This window comes from Aquarana catesbeiana, linkage group LG01 (genome assembly GCF_042186555.1).
Source record: "Aquarana catesbeiana isolate 2022-GZ linkage group LG01, ASM4218655v1, whole genome shotgun sequence".
Lineage (NCBI taxonomy): Eukaryota > Metazoa > Chordata > Amphibia > Anura > Ranidae > Aquarana > Aquarana catesbeiana.
The window spans coordinates 950,174,682-950,192,419 of NC_133324.1; the positions used below are offsets into that span (position 1 = coordinate 950,174,682).

The 17,738-nt window shown below is 45.0% G+C and overlaps 1 protein-coding gene across 5 annotated transcripts in view; it reads left to right on the forward strand.

The window, feature by feature from the left end:
- Positions 1 to 17,738, forward strand: part of LOC141121673 (von Willebrand factor A domain-containing protein 5A-like) — a 147,197-nt gene that overhangs the window by 88,959 nt on the left and 40,500 nt on the right. For 4 of the 5 annotated variants that reach the window (XM_073611367.1, XM_073611394.1, XM_073611376.1 and 1 more), the window contains 3 exons: positions 922 to 1,036; positions 4,323 to 4,481; positions 10,774 to 10,877. In XM_073611367.1, coding sequence (XP_073467468.1) covers positions 922 to 1,036; positions 4,323 to 4,481; positions 10,774 to 10,877 — 378 coding nt within the window. The remainder of the gene's footprint in view (positions 1 to 921; positions 1,037 to 4,322; positions 4,482 to 10,773; positions 10,878 to 17,738) is intronic. The other variant, XM_073611403.1, reaches the window with a different exon arrangement.

Sequence of the window (17,738 nt, forward strand, 5' to 3'; positions counted from 1 at the left end):
ATAGTGTACATATCAAGTCTCAAAATTGCACACCTCAAAATGGCGAAAAACTATATTACTCAAAATTGTCCTTAGGCAATACTTTAAAGCCTTTACAGGTTATCAATTTAGAGACAACCATGAATTATGGCCCTAGAATTACTCCTCTCACTCCAAGGGTCGCAGTGAAGCCTCAAGTGTGTGGCGCAGTTGCTATTTACATACACGTGGGTGCTGTATGCTTCCATTTGTATGTGCACACAGGGAGGCAGAGGTGCTTTTTATTATTTATATTTATGTTATTTATTTATTTATTTATTTTAAAACATTTTTTATTTAACTTTATTGCTATCTCAAGGGAGTTAGCAAGCCCCTATGTGATAGCATGGACCAGGGACAGGTTCACTTTATGGAGACATCAGGGGTCTATTAGTAGCCCATCTCTTCTGCCCTCCACTGCAACTACTCAAGCACAGATCATGCTTTATTAGCTGTTTCTCCAGCCACAGTAGCCATGGAATGAATGAACTGAAACTGGAAGTGAAAAAATGCTGATCTCTTCCAGGTTCATTTAACGCAGAGACTGGAAAGTGCATGTTCCTCGATCTCCTACCACTCATCATTCTGAAGTAAGTTACCATGGTCATGGGCACCCTGGAGGAATTAGAGAGACAGAGAGCCACCACGGGTGGTTGCGGGGCAAGGGGGGGTGGGGCTTGATGCTAGGGTTTTGCGCTTTTCTCAGTACCTTTAAAAGTGATAATTTTAACTGAAAAGCTAATGTCTGGCTTTAAAAAAAAAGGACCAAGCTCAGGGAAGCAGTATTTGGTATGCACCACACTGAAAATATACATTTTTTTATTTATTTTAGAGATTTTTGAAAACTGATTGCCCTGTGCAGCCAAGAGCAGGGAGTTATTGAGACGTGTTCCCTCTATGCAGGTGTTTTACATTTGGGATCGGTGAAGGAGCCTCCACATCCCTCATTAAAGGCATGGCCCGAGCAGGAAATGGAATCTATGATTTTATCATTGGCAAGGACCGCATACAACCCAAGGTACGAGTATACAGGAGCTCACAGGCCAAGCGGGATGGACCTTGAGTTACAGAGTGGTAGAAATACTAGGATCTATCTGTGAGTGTGCATATGTTATTCAAAGTCGCCATATAATTGGCTAGTGGATTTCTCAGCCATCGACATCTGGATTCCAAATTTAAGAGATATTTCAACACATCTGTTGCAAATGGGGGGACTGTACATGGACCTCCTGGCTTCCAGATCTAACAACACATTTCAGCTGGTTGTCTCCAAGACCAGGAATCCTCAGTCTTTGCAGTGGATGCTATGGTGACTGTGGGATCGTTTAATACGTTTTTATTGTTGAGAAATGTGGCACTATAACAGCAGTAATCATATTTGCTACCTTTTACACTGCTAAAGAATAACCATCAAGAATAGAAGTTTCAACATGTTGTCATATCTTACAACAGCTGTCAACATAGAATTAGTGTACTATACTATAATGCATTGTTTACTGTCAACGCCATCTTTTTCCAACACATTTGGGGGATCTAAACTAATATAAGTAAAAGGGAGAGATAAAAAAAAAAAAAAAACAAGAAAAAGAAAGACAGAGGTTGGGAAGCGTCCAATAGACAGGGTCAGCCAAACAAGGCTTCCCAATTAAAAAATACATATATAATAATGTCTGGTATCTTGGGGTGTCTGGCCAAGAGGATCGAATGGCTTATGATTTTCGAAAAGGTGTGCCAGTGTCCATTTAGCTCATAAAAGATAGAAGTATAGGAGATTCAAGAAACTGCACCCACAGGGCACAAACCTAGTAGAACTTAGAAACGATTTAGTTGGCTGTAGCTACCAACTCTTCCATACGCACGGTATAGCTCACTTCTGCTACCCATTCACGTATTGTTGGTATTGCTGTCGATTTCCAATATCTGGGAATCAGAGGTCTACCTGCGATCAGCAAAAAATTAAAATAATTCCTTTTTGATAGATAATAATTGATCCCGGAATCAAGGATAGGAGAGCAACCTCTGGGGTCTCCAGCTATATCTTACCCGTAATAAGGTGACTGAGGTGAAATATAGCTGACTAGTATGGTTTTATTGCCAGGCAGGACCACCATGTGTGTAGATATATACCACTCGGCTCACCACATCTCCAACATTGATCTGTTATAGTAAGTTTAATCTCATTTAAAGGGGCCAGGCAGCGATACCATCTGGTTAGGATTTTATAATTGACGGCAGATCATGTCAGACAAATCTGACTGAATTTTTTTGACTATATTACCAATGTTTTGGACCAGGGTGGTGCTGTGGGCATAGCATCTCTTGATTTCAGCAAGGCATTTTGTACAGTTCCACATAATCATTTAATACAAGGAACTCAATGAGAGAGGGCTTTTCCATGGATGAACTTTTTCATTGCTTGGTGATCTTCAGCTTCACTTTGTAATTCTTGTTACATAATTTTTGTCTAGGTAAGGTTTAAGAATTTTCTTTTAGTTTTGTGTCATTTTTTCTGTAGTTTTAACACTTAATTCAACCTGAACAATTGCAACATACCAATATAGATTCATATATGCTTTATGTAATGTCTTATAAGCTTCGAATTTGATATATGAGCTCCTCCTATTATTAATAACTGTTTAAATTATGATCTCACATTGTACTGATTATTTTTCTTCTCTATGCAAATTCCAGTTCTTACTAATGGTACCACATGATCTCCTGAAGAAGCTCTATAGAGCAAAACATGTTGAGAAAACAAGTGGTATCTGTAATATAAATTGTTGTTATATTTTATAAATGCGCCTTTTTGAAAAGTACTGTACTATATGTGGCCTTTATTAGGCTTTTTTTAAATCAATTTGTAATAAAATTTCTCTTTTACCCTAACGTGGTTTATATATATATATTTTTTTTTTTTGAACATTGACACCTTTAAAGTCCCAAGGCTTTATGCCTAAAGGCCACCTCTTTCTTACTCATCTAATACAAAAGATGTACAAGCTAGGACTTAAACCTTGGGTGGTTCAGTGGCTAAAGGATAGATACCAGAGTGTGGTTGTAAATGGGGTTCACTCAGAACAGAGACCAGTCACTAGTGGGGTACCACAAGGCTCTGTACTGGGCCCTGTTCTGTTTAACCTATATGTAAATGATATAACTACAGGTTTGATGGGCAAGGTGTGTCTTTTTTCTGATGATGATACAAAGGTGTATAATAGGTTTGATATCCCTGGAGGTGTCTGTAACATGGAACTTTGTTTGGCATTGCTGGAAAATTGGTCAAAGCCGTGGAGATTGCAGTTCGATATTTTTAAAGGTAAAATAAAGCACCTAGGGAAAAAGAGAGTTTTATTGGATATGTTTTATAGCAGAAAGTAAAAAATGTTATTACCGTATATACTCGAGTATAAGTCGTTCCGAGTATAAGTCGAGGCCGTAATTTACCACAAAAAAATGGGAAAAACGTATTGACCCGAGTATAAGACGAGGGTGAGAAATGCACAGCTACTGTAAGTGGAAAAGAGGGTCAACAATGCCCATTTGCAGCCTCACTGTGCCCATTTGCAGCCATAGGTCCCCTGAACTTCAAACTTGGTAGTTAAGGGTTCCTAGATGCCCCCTAGCTGCAGCCAAAATTTGGGGTCTCTGAACCCAAAGTGTCCAGAAATGACATTGCTGCAGATGGACACAGTTGACCGACTTTGGGGCCCCGTATCCCGGGGCTACTTAGTGCTAGGAACCCCAAATGGATATGTTGTGTTACCAGTTCCACTGGGTTTGCATACCAAATTTAGGGTTCCTAGTACCAAGTGGCCCTGAGATATGGGGCCCCAAATTCGGTTCGGAAAATGAAATTTTTTGCTGCAGAAAAGTGCTTGACTCGAGTATAAGTCGAGGGGGGCACTTTCAGCACAAAAAAATGTGCTGAAAAACTCGACTTATACTCGAGTATATACGGTATTATTTTTTTTCCAAAATTGTCGGCTTTTTTTTTTTTGTTTATAGCGCAAAATTATAAAAACCGCAGAGGTGATCAAATAACACCAAACGAAAGCTCTGTTTATGGGGAAAAAAATTACAGATATTTAATTTTGGTACGGCGTGGCGTGACCGCACATTTTAAATGTTTAAATGTTAAAGTAATGAAGTGCTGTATCTCAAAAAATTACCTGGTCATGAAGGGTAGTAAATCTTCTGGAGGTCAAGTGGTTAATGGGTTATTCTTTTGTATCTTGTTATTTTTATCTCAAGTTCTGCTTTTGGTAAGCATATTGTTTTTTATTTTTTATTAATAACCTCTCTAGGTTCTTCGGGCACTCAGGTATTCCTTACAGCCTCCTGTGAAGGACGTCTCTCTCACATGGACCCTTCCTTCTGGTATGGAAGCCATTGTCCTGTCTGAAGTCCCCACTGCCATCTTCCCAGGTCAAAGCTCCATTGTCTATGCTCAGCTAAATGGAAAGGTCTGTGAGCCCAGAGAAGATTGTGTTTTGTATGGTAGTTCAGCTTTAGGGCTGAAAAAAGTGTTATTAATTGGGCATGACAAAGTTTAGGTAGGACAAGGTTCAAGGTTCTGACAGAAATTAACCAGACTCAAGACTCAGACTGGGACAGAATACACAAAGTAAGTGCCGCAATGGGAGCTGATGATATACAGTGAGGGGAAAAAAGTATTTGATCCCCTGCTGATTTTGTACGTTTGCCCCACTGACAAAGAAATGATCAGTCTATCATTTTAATGGTAGGTTTATTTTACCAGTGAGAGACAGAATAACAACAAAAATATTCAGAAAAACGCACTTCAAAAAAGTGAAAAAATGATTTGCATTTTAATGAGTGAAATAAGTATTTGATCCCCTATCAATCAGCAAGATTGACCTGTCTTTGATGGGAGCTTGTGTAGGCTCCATCGAACATTTTCCGTCGGAAATTTCCGACAAACAAAATTTGAGATCTGGATCTCAAATTTTCCGACAACAAAATCCGTTGTCGGAAATTCCGATCGCGTGTACACAATTCCGATGCACAAAGTTCCACGCATGCTCGGAATCAAGCAGAAGAGCCACACTGGCTATTGAACATCAATTTTCTCGGGTCTCGTCGTACGCCACCGCGTTCTTGACGTTTGGAATTTCCCACAAGATTTGTGTGACCGCGTGTATGCAAGTTTGAGCCAACATCCGTCGGAAAAAATCCATGGACTTTGTTGTCGGAATGTGCGATCGTGTGTACGGGGCATAACTGTTCATAAACTGGAACTTCACTCAGTCAACATTGATTATTTTTAATCCTCATGCTTCTAGCATTAGTAAATAGAAAGTATATCATATTGACTTTTTTTTTGTATTTCTTTTTTATTTTTTTCAACATTAGTTTTTTATTGAAGTTTTTCATGAAGAGCATATAGTACAGACACGTCAATTGCTCGACGTGTCATAGAATAGGTTAACAGAAATCAACTTAATAAATGAAAATGACAGCTTCCGTAGAAGGAAGTATAACAGTCAATTTACAACATTACATTATACTATGTAGTCGTTTTAGTCTAATGCCCCGTACACACAATTGGATTTTCCGAAAACAAATGTTGGATGTGAGCTTGTTGGCGGAAAGTCCGACCGTGTGTACGCTCCGTCGGACATTTGTTGTCGGACTTTCCGCCAACAAATGTTGGCTAGCAGGTTCTCAAATTTTCTGCCAACAAATGTTTGTTGTCAGACTTTCAGATCCTGTGTACACAAGTCCGTCGGAGGAAAGTCCACGCATGCTCGGAATCAAGTACGAGCCGCAAGCGCTCGGTCTTGCAGAACTAGCGTTCGTAATGGCGATATCACATGACTATTGCACTTCCTTTTTTTCTCGGCTCGCCGTACGTCTTGTACGTCACTACGTTCGTAATTGTTGGCCAACATTTGTGTGATCGTGTGTATGGAAGACAAGTTGGAGCCAACACCCTTCGAACAAAAATCCACGGTTTTGTTGCCGGAAAGTCCGATCGTGTGTACGGGGCATTAGGGTTCGGCATCCGGGTGGCGAGCAGTGTCTTCCCTCCAGGCACCCTATGTGGGAGCAGACTGTGCCTTAGGGGGAGCCTTGCACCGCTCTTTCTCATTTTGTTAGGTTACGATAGGAAGTTTGAAGCATTGTACAGGTGAGTATATTTGATGTTTCTTGTGGACGTGTTCAGTAAGTGTGGTGTGCTTATGAAAATCATAACTTTTCTCTGCAAATGAGAAAAATTTTTTCCGTATGTGCTTGGTAATTATGTTAGTTTGTTGTCTGGAGCCAGTTCAGCCACGGTTGCCAAAGAGTTGATGTCTTATTGTAAGTATCTCTACTGGAGGCCATCAGGATTTCGTAAGTGGAGTGCATGTTTTCTATTTCTAATGTAGTTTGGACAGTAGGGGTTATATTGGATTACCACAGCTCAGCTATATTTAATTTCACTGCTAGGAGTATGTGGTTCGTAACCGTTCTGAGTGGGTGTGGGATATCTCCGATCGTGATGTGTAGTAGGGCTGGTGCTGGGGATTGGGGTATATTAGTTTTAGTGATGTCCTCTAATATTCTGAATATGTGCGTCCAGAAGTGTTGTAGGACAGGACACGTCCAGAATATGCAAAGTATGTCTCCTTCTTTTTTTTTTTTCTTGGCATCTCCAGCAGAAGTCAGAGTGTTGAGGTACAAAAGTTGCTAGCTTGGTAGGGGGTCAGGTACCATCGTAATGAGATTTTTTGGTACAGCTCCTTTTTGTATTCCTTCAGTTGCTGTACTTTCAGGTTTTCTTGCCTAGGCAAGGCAAATCCCAGGAGTCTTCAGGAGGGGAGGAGAGGACGAGGAGTTTTCTCAGCTAAGCACACTCTCTTGAATGCATGCCTGAGCTAAGGGCAGATTCCGCGAAGTAAATGCTACGTGAATCATCTGCCCTTACTCAAGATGATCAGACAGAAACACTAGGAGGGTTTTTTTCAAAGTGATTTCTCAACAAAATAAAGTATGGGGACATGGATGGATGGGAGAGTTTGCTTTGAAAATTAATAATTAATTAAATAGTGTTTTTGGTTTGTGGTGCTCCCGATTCAGTGAAGATCTGCTTTAAAAATGTTCCCTCCCCCCCTCCTCCTGTATACTTACCTACAGTATTTTTAATCCACTCCAGTCCGGGCATGTGATCCCACAGCTCTAGTGCTCCTGTATAAGTGAGTGGTCGCTGCGGGGAAAGGAGGGAGCTCCAACAATTGCTGGGCTTTGGGAGCCTATGGGTGATGTCACAGCTCCTGGAATTCACAGCCATTGTTGAGCGCTCCCTTATGTAGGGGAGCCAGACCAGAAGAAAAAAGGTACCTATATAGTTCTTTACTATACAGGGTATGCAGGACAGGTAGAAGGAGGGGGGGAGGGAACGTTTTTATGAATAGGTAATGTTAGGCTTTACTAGCACTTTGTTGGGAAGCGGAATGGGAACATTTTTATAAAATGTTGGGCAACAGGTAAATGTGGGGGCTGGTCCCTAATAGAATATTTGTGTATAGCAAAGTGGTATACTGCTGAGAGACCATAGCAGTTATCTGTTACTAACTTTCAGAGCATTAGGATACACTATATTACCAAAAGTATTGGGACGCCTGCCTTTACACACACATGAACTTCAATGGCATCCCAGTCTTAGTCCGTAGGGTTCAATATTGAGTTGGCCCACCCTTTGCGGCTATAACAGCTTCAACTCTTCTGCAAAGGCCGTCCACAAGGATTAGGAGTGTGCAGGGCTGGACTGGGACAAAAATGTGGCCCTGGACTTCACCCAGACCGGCCCAGGGCACAACACATCAGGGCACGGTACATCAGGCCACATCAGGGTACAGAGCCCAGCACATCAGGGCACAAGGCACATCAGGGCACAACACATCAGGGCACAAGGCACATCAGGGCACAAGGCACATCAGGGCACAAGGCACATCAGGGCACAGCACATCAGGGTACAGCACATCAGAGTACAGCACATCAGGGTACAGGACACAGCACATCAGGGTATAGAGCCCAGTACATCAGCGTACAGGGCACAACATATCAGGGTACAGTGCCCAGTACATCAGCGTACAGGGCACAACATATCAGGGTACAGTGCCCAGTACATCAGCGTACAGGGCACAACATATCAGGGTACAGTGCCCAGCACATCAGCGTACAGGGCACAACATATCAGGGTACAGTGCCCAGCACATCAGCGTACAGGGCACAACATATCAGGGTACAGTGCACAGCACATCAGGGTACAGAGCCCAGCACGTCAGCTAATAGGGCACAACACATCAGGGCACAGTACATCAGGGTATAGCACATCAGGACACAGCACATCAGGGCACAGAACATCAGAGCACATGACATTGAGGCACAGCACACCGGGGCACAGGACATCAGGGCACAGGACATCAGGGCAAAGCACATCGGGGCACAAGGCACATCAGGGCATAGGACATCGGGACACAGCACATCAGGGCGCATCAGGGCACATAGCACATCAGGGCACGTGGCACATCAGGGCACGGGGCACATAGCACATCAGGGCACATGGCACATCAGGGCACGGGCACATCAGGGCACGGGGCACATCAGGGCACAGGGCACATCAGGGCACATGGCACATCATGGCACATCAGGGCACGGGGCACATCAGGCCACATGGCACATCAGGGCACATTATGGCACATCAGGGCACGGGGCACATCAGGGCACATTATGGCACATCAGGGCACATGATGGGGCACATGGCACATTATGGTGCACATCGCACATCAGGGCATGGGGCACATCAGGCCACATGGTACATCAGGGCACATAGCACATCAGGGCACATGATGGGGCACATTATGGGGCACATGGCACATCAGGCCACATGGCACATTAGGGCACAGAGCACATGGCACATCAGGGCACATTATGGCACATCAGGGCACATGATGGGGCACATCAGGGCACATTATGGGGCACATCAGGCTACATGGCACATTAGGGCACGTGGCACATCGGGGCACATCAGGGCATGGAGCACATTAGGGCTTGGGGCACATGATGGGGCACATAGCGGGGCACATGATGGGGCACATAGCACATCGGGGCACATAGTACATCGGGGCACATGATGGGGCACATAGCACATCGGGCACATGATGGGGAACATAGCACATTGGGGCACATGATGGGGAACATAGCACATCGGGGCACATGATGGGGCACATAGCACATCGGGGCACATGATGGGGCACATAGCACATCAGGGGACATGATGGGGAACATAGCACATCGGGGCACATGATGGGGCACATGATGGGGTGATGGGGCACATAGCACATCGGGGCACATGATGGGGCACATGATGGGGCACATAGCGGGGCACATGATGGGGCACATAGCGGGGCACATAGCACATCATCAGGGCACATTGTGGGGTCTTACTAGCCAGCATGCAGAGTAGCGCAGGGAGCTTCTGTAGTAATAAGTTCTCTCTCGTGTCATCACGCTGTTCTCCGGCGGCCCCGCCCCCGCCCCCTCCTCTCTTCTTGTCTATACCAGATGATCCTACAAGCCAATTGGTATAGACGAGAAGAGAGGAGGGGGCGGGGCCGCCGGAGAACAGCGTGATGACACGAGAGAGAACTTATTACTACAGAAGCTCCCTGCGCTACTCTGCATGCTGGCTAATCTTGATCTACCCGTCAGCTGATGCGCCTGAAAGTGAAAGCGGCCCAGACTGAGCCATCGGCCCACCGGGAATCTCCCGGTAGTCCGGGGGAGTGTGTCTATGGCAGGGTCCAAACAACGGCCCTCCAGCTGTTGCGGAACTACACTTCCCATGAGGCATTGTAAAACTCTGACATTCACAGACATGACTAGGCATGATGGGAGTTGTAGTTCCTTAACAACTGGAGGGCCATAGTTTGGACACCACTGGTCAATGGAATGTTTGACCATTCTTCCAGAAAGCACATTTATGAGGTCAGGCACTGATTTTGGATGAGAAGGCCTGGCTTGCAGTCTCTGCTCAAATTCATCCCAAAGGTGTTCTATCGGGTTGAGGTCAGGACTCTGTGCAGGCCAGTTAAGTTCCTCCAACCTAAACTCACTCATACGTGTCTTTATGGACTTTGTTTTGTGCACTGGTGTGCAGTCATTTTGGAACAAGAAAGGGCCATCCCCAAAATGTTCCCACAAAGTTGGGAGCATGAAATTGTCCAAAATGTCTTTATATGCTGATGCCTTAAGAGTTCCTTTCACTGGAACTAAAGAGCCAAGTGCAACACCTTAAAAACAACCCCACACCATAATCCCCCCTCCAACAAATGATTTGGACCAGTGCACAATGCAAGGTGCATAAAGACATGGATGAGCGAGTTTTGTGTGGAGGAACTTGACTGGCCTGCACAGAGTCCTGACCTCAACCCGATAGAACACCTTTGGGATGAATTGGAGCGGAGACTGCGAGCCAGGCCTTCTCGACCAACATTAATGCCTGACCTCACAAATGCACTTCTGGAAGAATAGGTCAAACATTCCCATAGACACACTCTTAAACCTTGTGGACAACTTCCCAGAAGAGTTGAAGCTGTTATAGCTGCAAAAGGTGGGCCAACTCAATAATAAACCCTACGGACTTAGACTGGGATGCCATTAAAGTTCAAGTGCGTGTAAAGGCAGGTGTCCCAATACTTTTGGTAATATATTTTATTTTGTGATTTACCGTTTAATTTATTTTCCTAGGTGGAGAATGAAGCTGAAGGTGAGGTCTGTCTGCAGTACAAGTTTAATGATGAAATTATAAAGAACACCCTTCATTTTCTGCTGACCGTGCAGAATGCAGAAAGGTCAATATTTAGTCTGAAACATCCTACACCAATGGCAGTCATTCCCTGCATTATCTTTTTAGGGTCACCACCAGCAGACTGGCTGAGCTTTGGCCTCCTATCACCCTGTCTATCTTCTTTTTAGACCTACTATCCACTGACTGCAGAGCTCTGGCCTCTTCATGCAGAGTTTAGAAGTCTCATGCACTGTTTATCATCAGTCACACTCTACAGGCTGCAAAACACTAAACTCCTTATACACTGTCTATTTTCTGTCACCCACTATCCATAGATTGGCAGAGCTATAGTCTCCTCATGTCCTATCTAATTTCCCTTATCCACCACCACTGGTAGAGCTCTGGTCTACTCATGCACTGTCTATCTTCTCTCATCCACCATTCATAGAATGGCATAGTACTGGTCTCCTCAAGCACTGTCTATCTTCTCTTATCCACGATCTATAGACTGGAATAGTACTGGTCTCCTTATGTACTGTCTAGCTTCTCTTATCCACCATCCATAGACTGGCATAGTACTGATCTCTTCATGCACTGTCTATCTTCTCCCATCCACCATCCATAGACTGGCATAGTACTGGTCTCCTCATGCATTGTCTATCTTCTCCCATCCATAGACTGGCATAGTACTGGTCTCCTCATGCACTGTCTATATTCTCTCATCCACCATCCATAGACTGGCTTAGTACTGATCTCTTCATGCACTGTCTATCTTCTCCCATCCACCATCCATAGACTGGCATAGTACTGGTCTCCTCATGCATTGTCTATCTTCTCCCATCCATAGACTGGCATAGTACTGGTCTCCTCATGCACTGTCTATATTCTCTCATCCACCATCCATAGACTGGCTTAGTACTGATCTCTTCATGCACTGTCTATATTCTCTCATCCACCATCCATAGACTGGCATAGTACTGGTCTCCTTATGCACTGTCTATCTTCTCCCATCCATAGACTGGCATAGTACTGGTCTCCTCATGCACTGTCTATATTCTCTCATCCACCATCCATAGACTGGCGTAGTACTGATCTCTTCATGCACTGTCTATATTCTCTCATCCACCATCCATAGACTGGTATAGTACTGGTCTCCTCATGCACTGTCTATATTCTTCCATCCACCATCCATAGACTGGTATAGTACTGATCTTCTCAAGCACTGTCTATCTTTTCCCATCCATAGGTTGGCATAGTACTGGTCTCCTCAAGCACTGTCAATCTTCTCTTATCCACCATCCATAGACTGGCATTGTACTGGTCTCCTCAAGGACTGTCTATCTTCTCTTATCCACCATCCATAAACTGGCACAGTACTGGTCTCCTTTATATATTGTCAATCTTCTGTCATCCACCATCCATAGACTGGCATAGTTCTGGTCTCCTTATGCACTGTCTATCTTTTCCCATCCACCATCCATAGACTGGCATAGTACTGGTCTCCTTATGTACTATTTTTCTCATCCACTATCCATAGACTGGCATGGTACTGGTCTCTTCAAGCACTGTCTACCTTATCTTATCCACCATCCATAGACTGGCATAGTACTGGTCTCTTTATGCACTGTCTATCTTCTCCCATCCACCATCCATAGACTGGCATAGTACTGGTCTCCTTATGTACTATCTTCTTTCATCCACTATCCATAGACTAGCATAGTACTGGTCTCCTCAAGCACTGTCTATCTTCTCTCATCCACCATCCATAGACTGGCATTGTACTGGTCTCCTCAAGCACCGTCTATCTTCTCTTATCCACCATCCATAGACTGGCATATTACTGGTCTGCTTATGCACTGCCTATCTTCTCCCATCCACCGTCCATAGATTGGCATAGTACTGGTCTCATTAAGCACTGTCTATCTTCTCTTATCCACCATCCATAGACTGGCATCGTTCTGGTTTCCTTATGCATAGATTGGCATAGTACTGGTCTCCTCAAGCACTGTCTATCTTCTCCCATCCACCATCCATAGATTGGATGGTGGCTCCATAGACTGGCATTGTACTGGTCTCCTTATGCACTGTCTGTCTTCTCTCATCCACCATCCATGGACTGGCATAGTACTGTTCTCCTTATGCACTGTCTCTCTTCTCTCATCCACCATCCATCTGGCATAGTACTGATCTCCTTATGGACTATGTTCTCCCACCCACCATCCAAAGACTGGCATAGTAATGGTATCCTCAAGCACTGTCTATCTTCTCTCATCCATCATCCATAGACTGGCATAGTCCTGGGCTCCTTATACACTTCTTTTCCTTTTTCAGGTGAAAGATTGTAGAAGACTGCACTCTGGTAAAATTGCTGATACATTTCCCGATACCAAGCACTTAATGTCAGTAGTCTGTGGTAGTGAGCTCTTGTAGATCGCCAACTCAGGGTTCCCCGGGGTGCAGTCTAAGCCCCAGCCTGCTTCTTCACCAGAGTCGCTGAAGGTGGGGATGGCCTTGCAGCAAGCTGGAACTAGGTCGTGGCCCCCAGGTACGCCTAGCCGAGGATGGACAAGAGGTATGCAAACGGAAGCTCAGAGAACTATGAAGTTGCTCAGGCAATGTGGGTTACACTGAGCATGTCTTATATGGACAAGCAAACTGGGAGGCGGGCCAGGAAATGATGGAAGGGAAGGAAATAAAGGTCCACATAATAGCAGACAACGCCTATAGGCGAGCACAGCCAAGCCACACATGTGAAGGAATCAGGTAGAGAAACACTGCAGCAAGGAGGTAAGAGTACACAAGCAGGATACTGCAGGCTAACTTGTGACACTTAACCCATAGAGTGATTCTATAAGTAAGTGCTTGGTAGCATGAAACATGTCAGAAGTCTCAACTCTCCTGCTGTTTTGTAACAGCACCCCTTACGAGGTCTCCCCACTTGTTTAGGGCCAGGCTTGAGAGGAAAGTTTTGATGAAAAAGTTTTATCAAACGAGGGGCAGAAACATCAGTAGAAGGAATCCAATACCTCTAATTAGGACCATATCCCTTTCAGTCAATTGGATACAAAAGCCCCCTCTGGAGAATTTGGATTCCAAGATTTGCTTCCAAGATTTTATACTGATCCGAGGTAGTGACTCTTGGAGAAGGATAATGAATAGGACGGGAAAACCTATTGATGTATGGTCTAAGGAGAGACACAAGGAAAACATTAGGCATTCTTGGATGTGAAGGGAGACAGAGCTTGAAAACAACAGGGTTAACCTGGCAAAGAATTGTAAGGGGACCATTGAAACGGGGAGCAAATTTCATAAAGGGTACTCGGAGACGGACATTCGTGGTAGAGAGCCAGACCTTGTCACAAGGAAGAAATTTGCGACTCACACGGCGATGACGATCAGCCGTTACTTTTGTACCTGGAAGCTGCCAGATGTAAATTCTTGAAAACATCTGCTCAGATAGAATTGAGAGATCGTTGCATCTCTGCAGCTGCAGGCACCTCAGCAGAGATTGAAACAGTAAATAGTACCAAAGGATGGCGACCATATACTGTGAAGAAGGGAGACTCACCAGTGCTGGCACTAGTGTGGTTGAGGGCAAATTCTGCCCAGGGTAAAAGGTCTACCCATGATGGGCAGAAATGAAGGCATGAAGATACCGTTCCACATTCTGGTTGACTCTTTCAGTTTGTCTGTTAGATTGTGGATGGGAGGCAGAGGAGAAGTCCAACTTGATTCCAAAGGATGTGGCCAGAGCTTTCCAGAAGAGAGCTGTAAACTTAACTCCTCTATCCGGAACAATGTGCAAGGGCATACCATGGAGACAAAAGATTTCCCTAATGAAGATGGAAGCCAAAGTGACAGCAGAGGGTAGCCCTGGAAATGGAGTTAAGTGACACATTTTAGAAAACCTGTCCAGAACCACCCAGATAACGGTAGAGCCCGCTGAGGGGAGGGTAGTTCAGAGATAAAGTCCATGGAGATGCAATGCCAAGGTACATCCGTAACAGGTTTCCCGGCAGGATACATGGAGACTGAAGACAGATGGAGGCCAGGATACAATGGGCAGCAATAATAGATTCTGGTTCAACATGACTCAGATTCAGTGACGTCAAATGATCTGGACAAGGAATCAGCATGAACATTTTTAGAACCGGACCTGAAGGTGATGTCAAAACTATAAAACTGGCAAAGAGAGCCCATCGTGCTTGCCTGGGATTTAAACGATGGGCGGATTGCAGATACTGGAGGTTCTTATCATCAGTATAGATCAAGATACGATGAGGCGATCCCTCCAGTAGATGTCGCCATTCTTGCAGTGACAGTTTGATAGCCAGAAGTTCCTGATCCCCGATGGTTTAATTTTCATTCTGCAACAGAAAACTTCTTAGAGAAGAAGGCACAAGGACGGAGCTTACTGTCATGCATTTGGAGAAGGCGGGCCCCCACTCCCAAGGATGAAGCATCGACTTCCAAGAAGGCTGGAGAATGTCAGGACATTTGAGAATAGACACAGAGAGAAAAGCCGTTTTAAATTTGTGGAAAGCCTCGACTGCTTCAGGAGTCCAGGTTCTGGCATAAGCGCCCTTCCAGGTCAAGGAAGTGATTGGGGCCACCAAAGAGGAGTAATCAGGAATGAACTGGCGATAGAAATTGGTGAACCCCAAGAACTACTGCATAGCTTTTAAGTCAGAAGGCTGAGGCTAGTTGGAGATGGCCTGAAGTTTGTCAGGATCCATAAGCAGCCCTTTATCCGTGACTGTAGCCTAGGAAAGGAACCTGGGTTTGCTCGGAGAGGCACTTTGCGAACAAGCGGTGGCCCCAAAAACATAGAAGAACCGTACAAACATGCTGATGTTTCTGGAGAAAAGAGGAGTATGTCATCCAGATACACAATGACACAAAGGTATAGGAGATCAGAGGAAATGTCATTAACAAGGTTCTGGAAGACAGCTGGGGCGTAACATAAGACAAAGGGCATTACAAGATATTCATAGTGTCCGTTTCTGGTGTTAAAAGCGGTTTTCCATTCATTTCCCCCTCAAATCCTAATTAGATTGTATGCTCCACGGAGGATTAACTTAGAGAAAATTCAAGCATCTCGTAGTCTGTCAAAAAGTTCAGAAATCAAGGGTAGTGGGTACCGATTCTTATTGGTGATGGCACTGAGACCTCTAATCAATGCAGGGCCAGAGTGTACCATCCTTTTTCCCCACAAAGGAGAAGCCAGCCCCAGCAGGAGAATTGGATTTACGGATAATTCCTTTCTGCAGATTCTCCTGGATGTACTCGGAGATGGCTTGAGTTTCAGGGATGGAGAAAGGGTAGACTCGACCTCGGGGTGGCGTAGTCAGAGGTTGGAGGTCAATCGTAGGGACAAGGTGGAGGCAAACTGTCAGCAACTTTTTTACAAAAAAACATCTTGAAAGGCCTGATAATGCCGAGGAAGCATCGGAAAGGTAGTGGAGCAGTCCTTTTCAGATTTCACTCCTGGAAACGGACATCTATTTGGATGTTAAGGGCGATCAAGTCATCCAGGGTGGTGGGTATTGTTCTACCAGCTAATTCATCCTTAATACGATCCACTGGACCAATAGTTTGCAGTAAGGGCCTAATTTTTCCATGCCAGTTCTGAAGCCAAGGTGCGAAACTGAACTGCATAGTGACCAACAGTCATGTTTTCTTGACAAAGCCGAAGAAGAGCTCCAGAAGCAGATGAGGCCCTGCCAGGTACATCAAAGGTGTTACAGAAAGCTTGTAGGAAGGCAGAGAGACTGGAAACAGTAGGATCGTGACATTCCCACAATGGCGAGGCCCAAGCCAGAGCCTCTCCTGAAAGGATGAAATCATGTACACCACCTTGGAACAATCAGTAGGAAAATAATGACCCGCTAGCTCAAAGTGGATCGAGCATTGATTGATGAACCCCCGACAAGCTTTAGGATCACCAGAGAAGCGAGGCGGGAGTTTTGAAGGACTGCCCTCTGCTGGAGGGACTGCTGGAGCTGAAGCAACAGGGGCTGAAACTGAAGCCGGAACGGAGGGTGAGGAAGTGAGCACAGCCTGCAGGTGATCCAAACGGGAGCAAAGTTCCTGCAGACACTGAATAATCTGTTCTTGATAGGCCTGCTGGACGTCAACTCTCTGCGCCAAACACTGAAGTTGATCCAGAAGAGGCTGCAGTGTCCCCAAAGAGCTCACGGCCTGAGCAAACTGTCAGGAGTCTGTGGTAGTGAGCTCCTGTAGATTGCCAACTCGGGGTTCCCCAGGGCGTGGAGTCTAAGCCCCAGCCTGCTTCTTCACCAGAGCCCCTGAAGGTGGGGATGGCCTTGCAGCAAGCTGGAACCAGGTTGCGGCCCCCAGGTACACCTAACCGAGGATGCGGCGACCACTCACATGTGCAGAGTACAAACAGCAGTCTCCAGAAGACAAGCCGAGATCAGGGCGGGCAACAAACAAGCACAGACAGTAAACAAAGCCGGGGTCGGTACACAGGTGGTCAGACACAGTATGGAACAGATGTATGCACACGGGAACTCAGAGAAATATGAAGTTGCTCATGCAATGCAGGTTATGCTGAGCATGTCTTATCTAGACAAGCAAACTAGGAGGTGGGCCAGGAAGTGATGGAAGGGAAGGTCCACAGAATAGCAGACATAGGTGAGCACAGCCAAACCACACATGTGAAGGAATCGGGAAGAGAAACACTGCAGCAAGGAGGTAAGAGTACACAAGCAGGATACTGCAGGCTAACTAGTGACACTTAACCCATAGAGTGATTCTATAAGTAAGCGCTTGGTAGCATAAAACATGTCAGAAGTCTCAACTCTCCTGCTGTTTTGTAATATATCCATCAAAGCAAATACAATAGTAAAACTGATTTTACTGCAGTGCAGCCTTCTATTCTCATTTACATGGTTTTTATAGT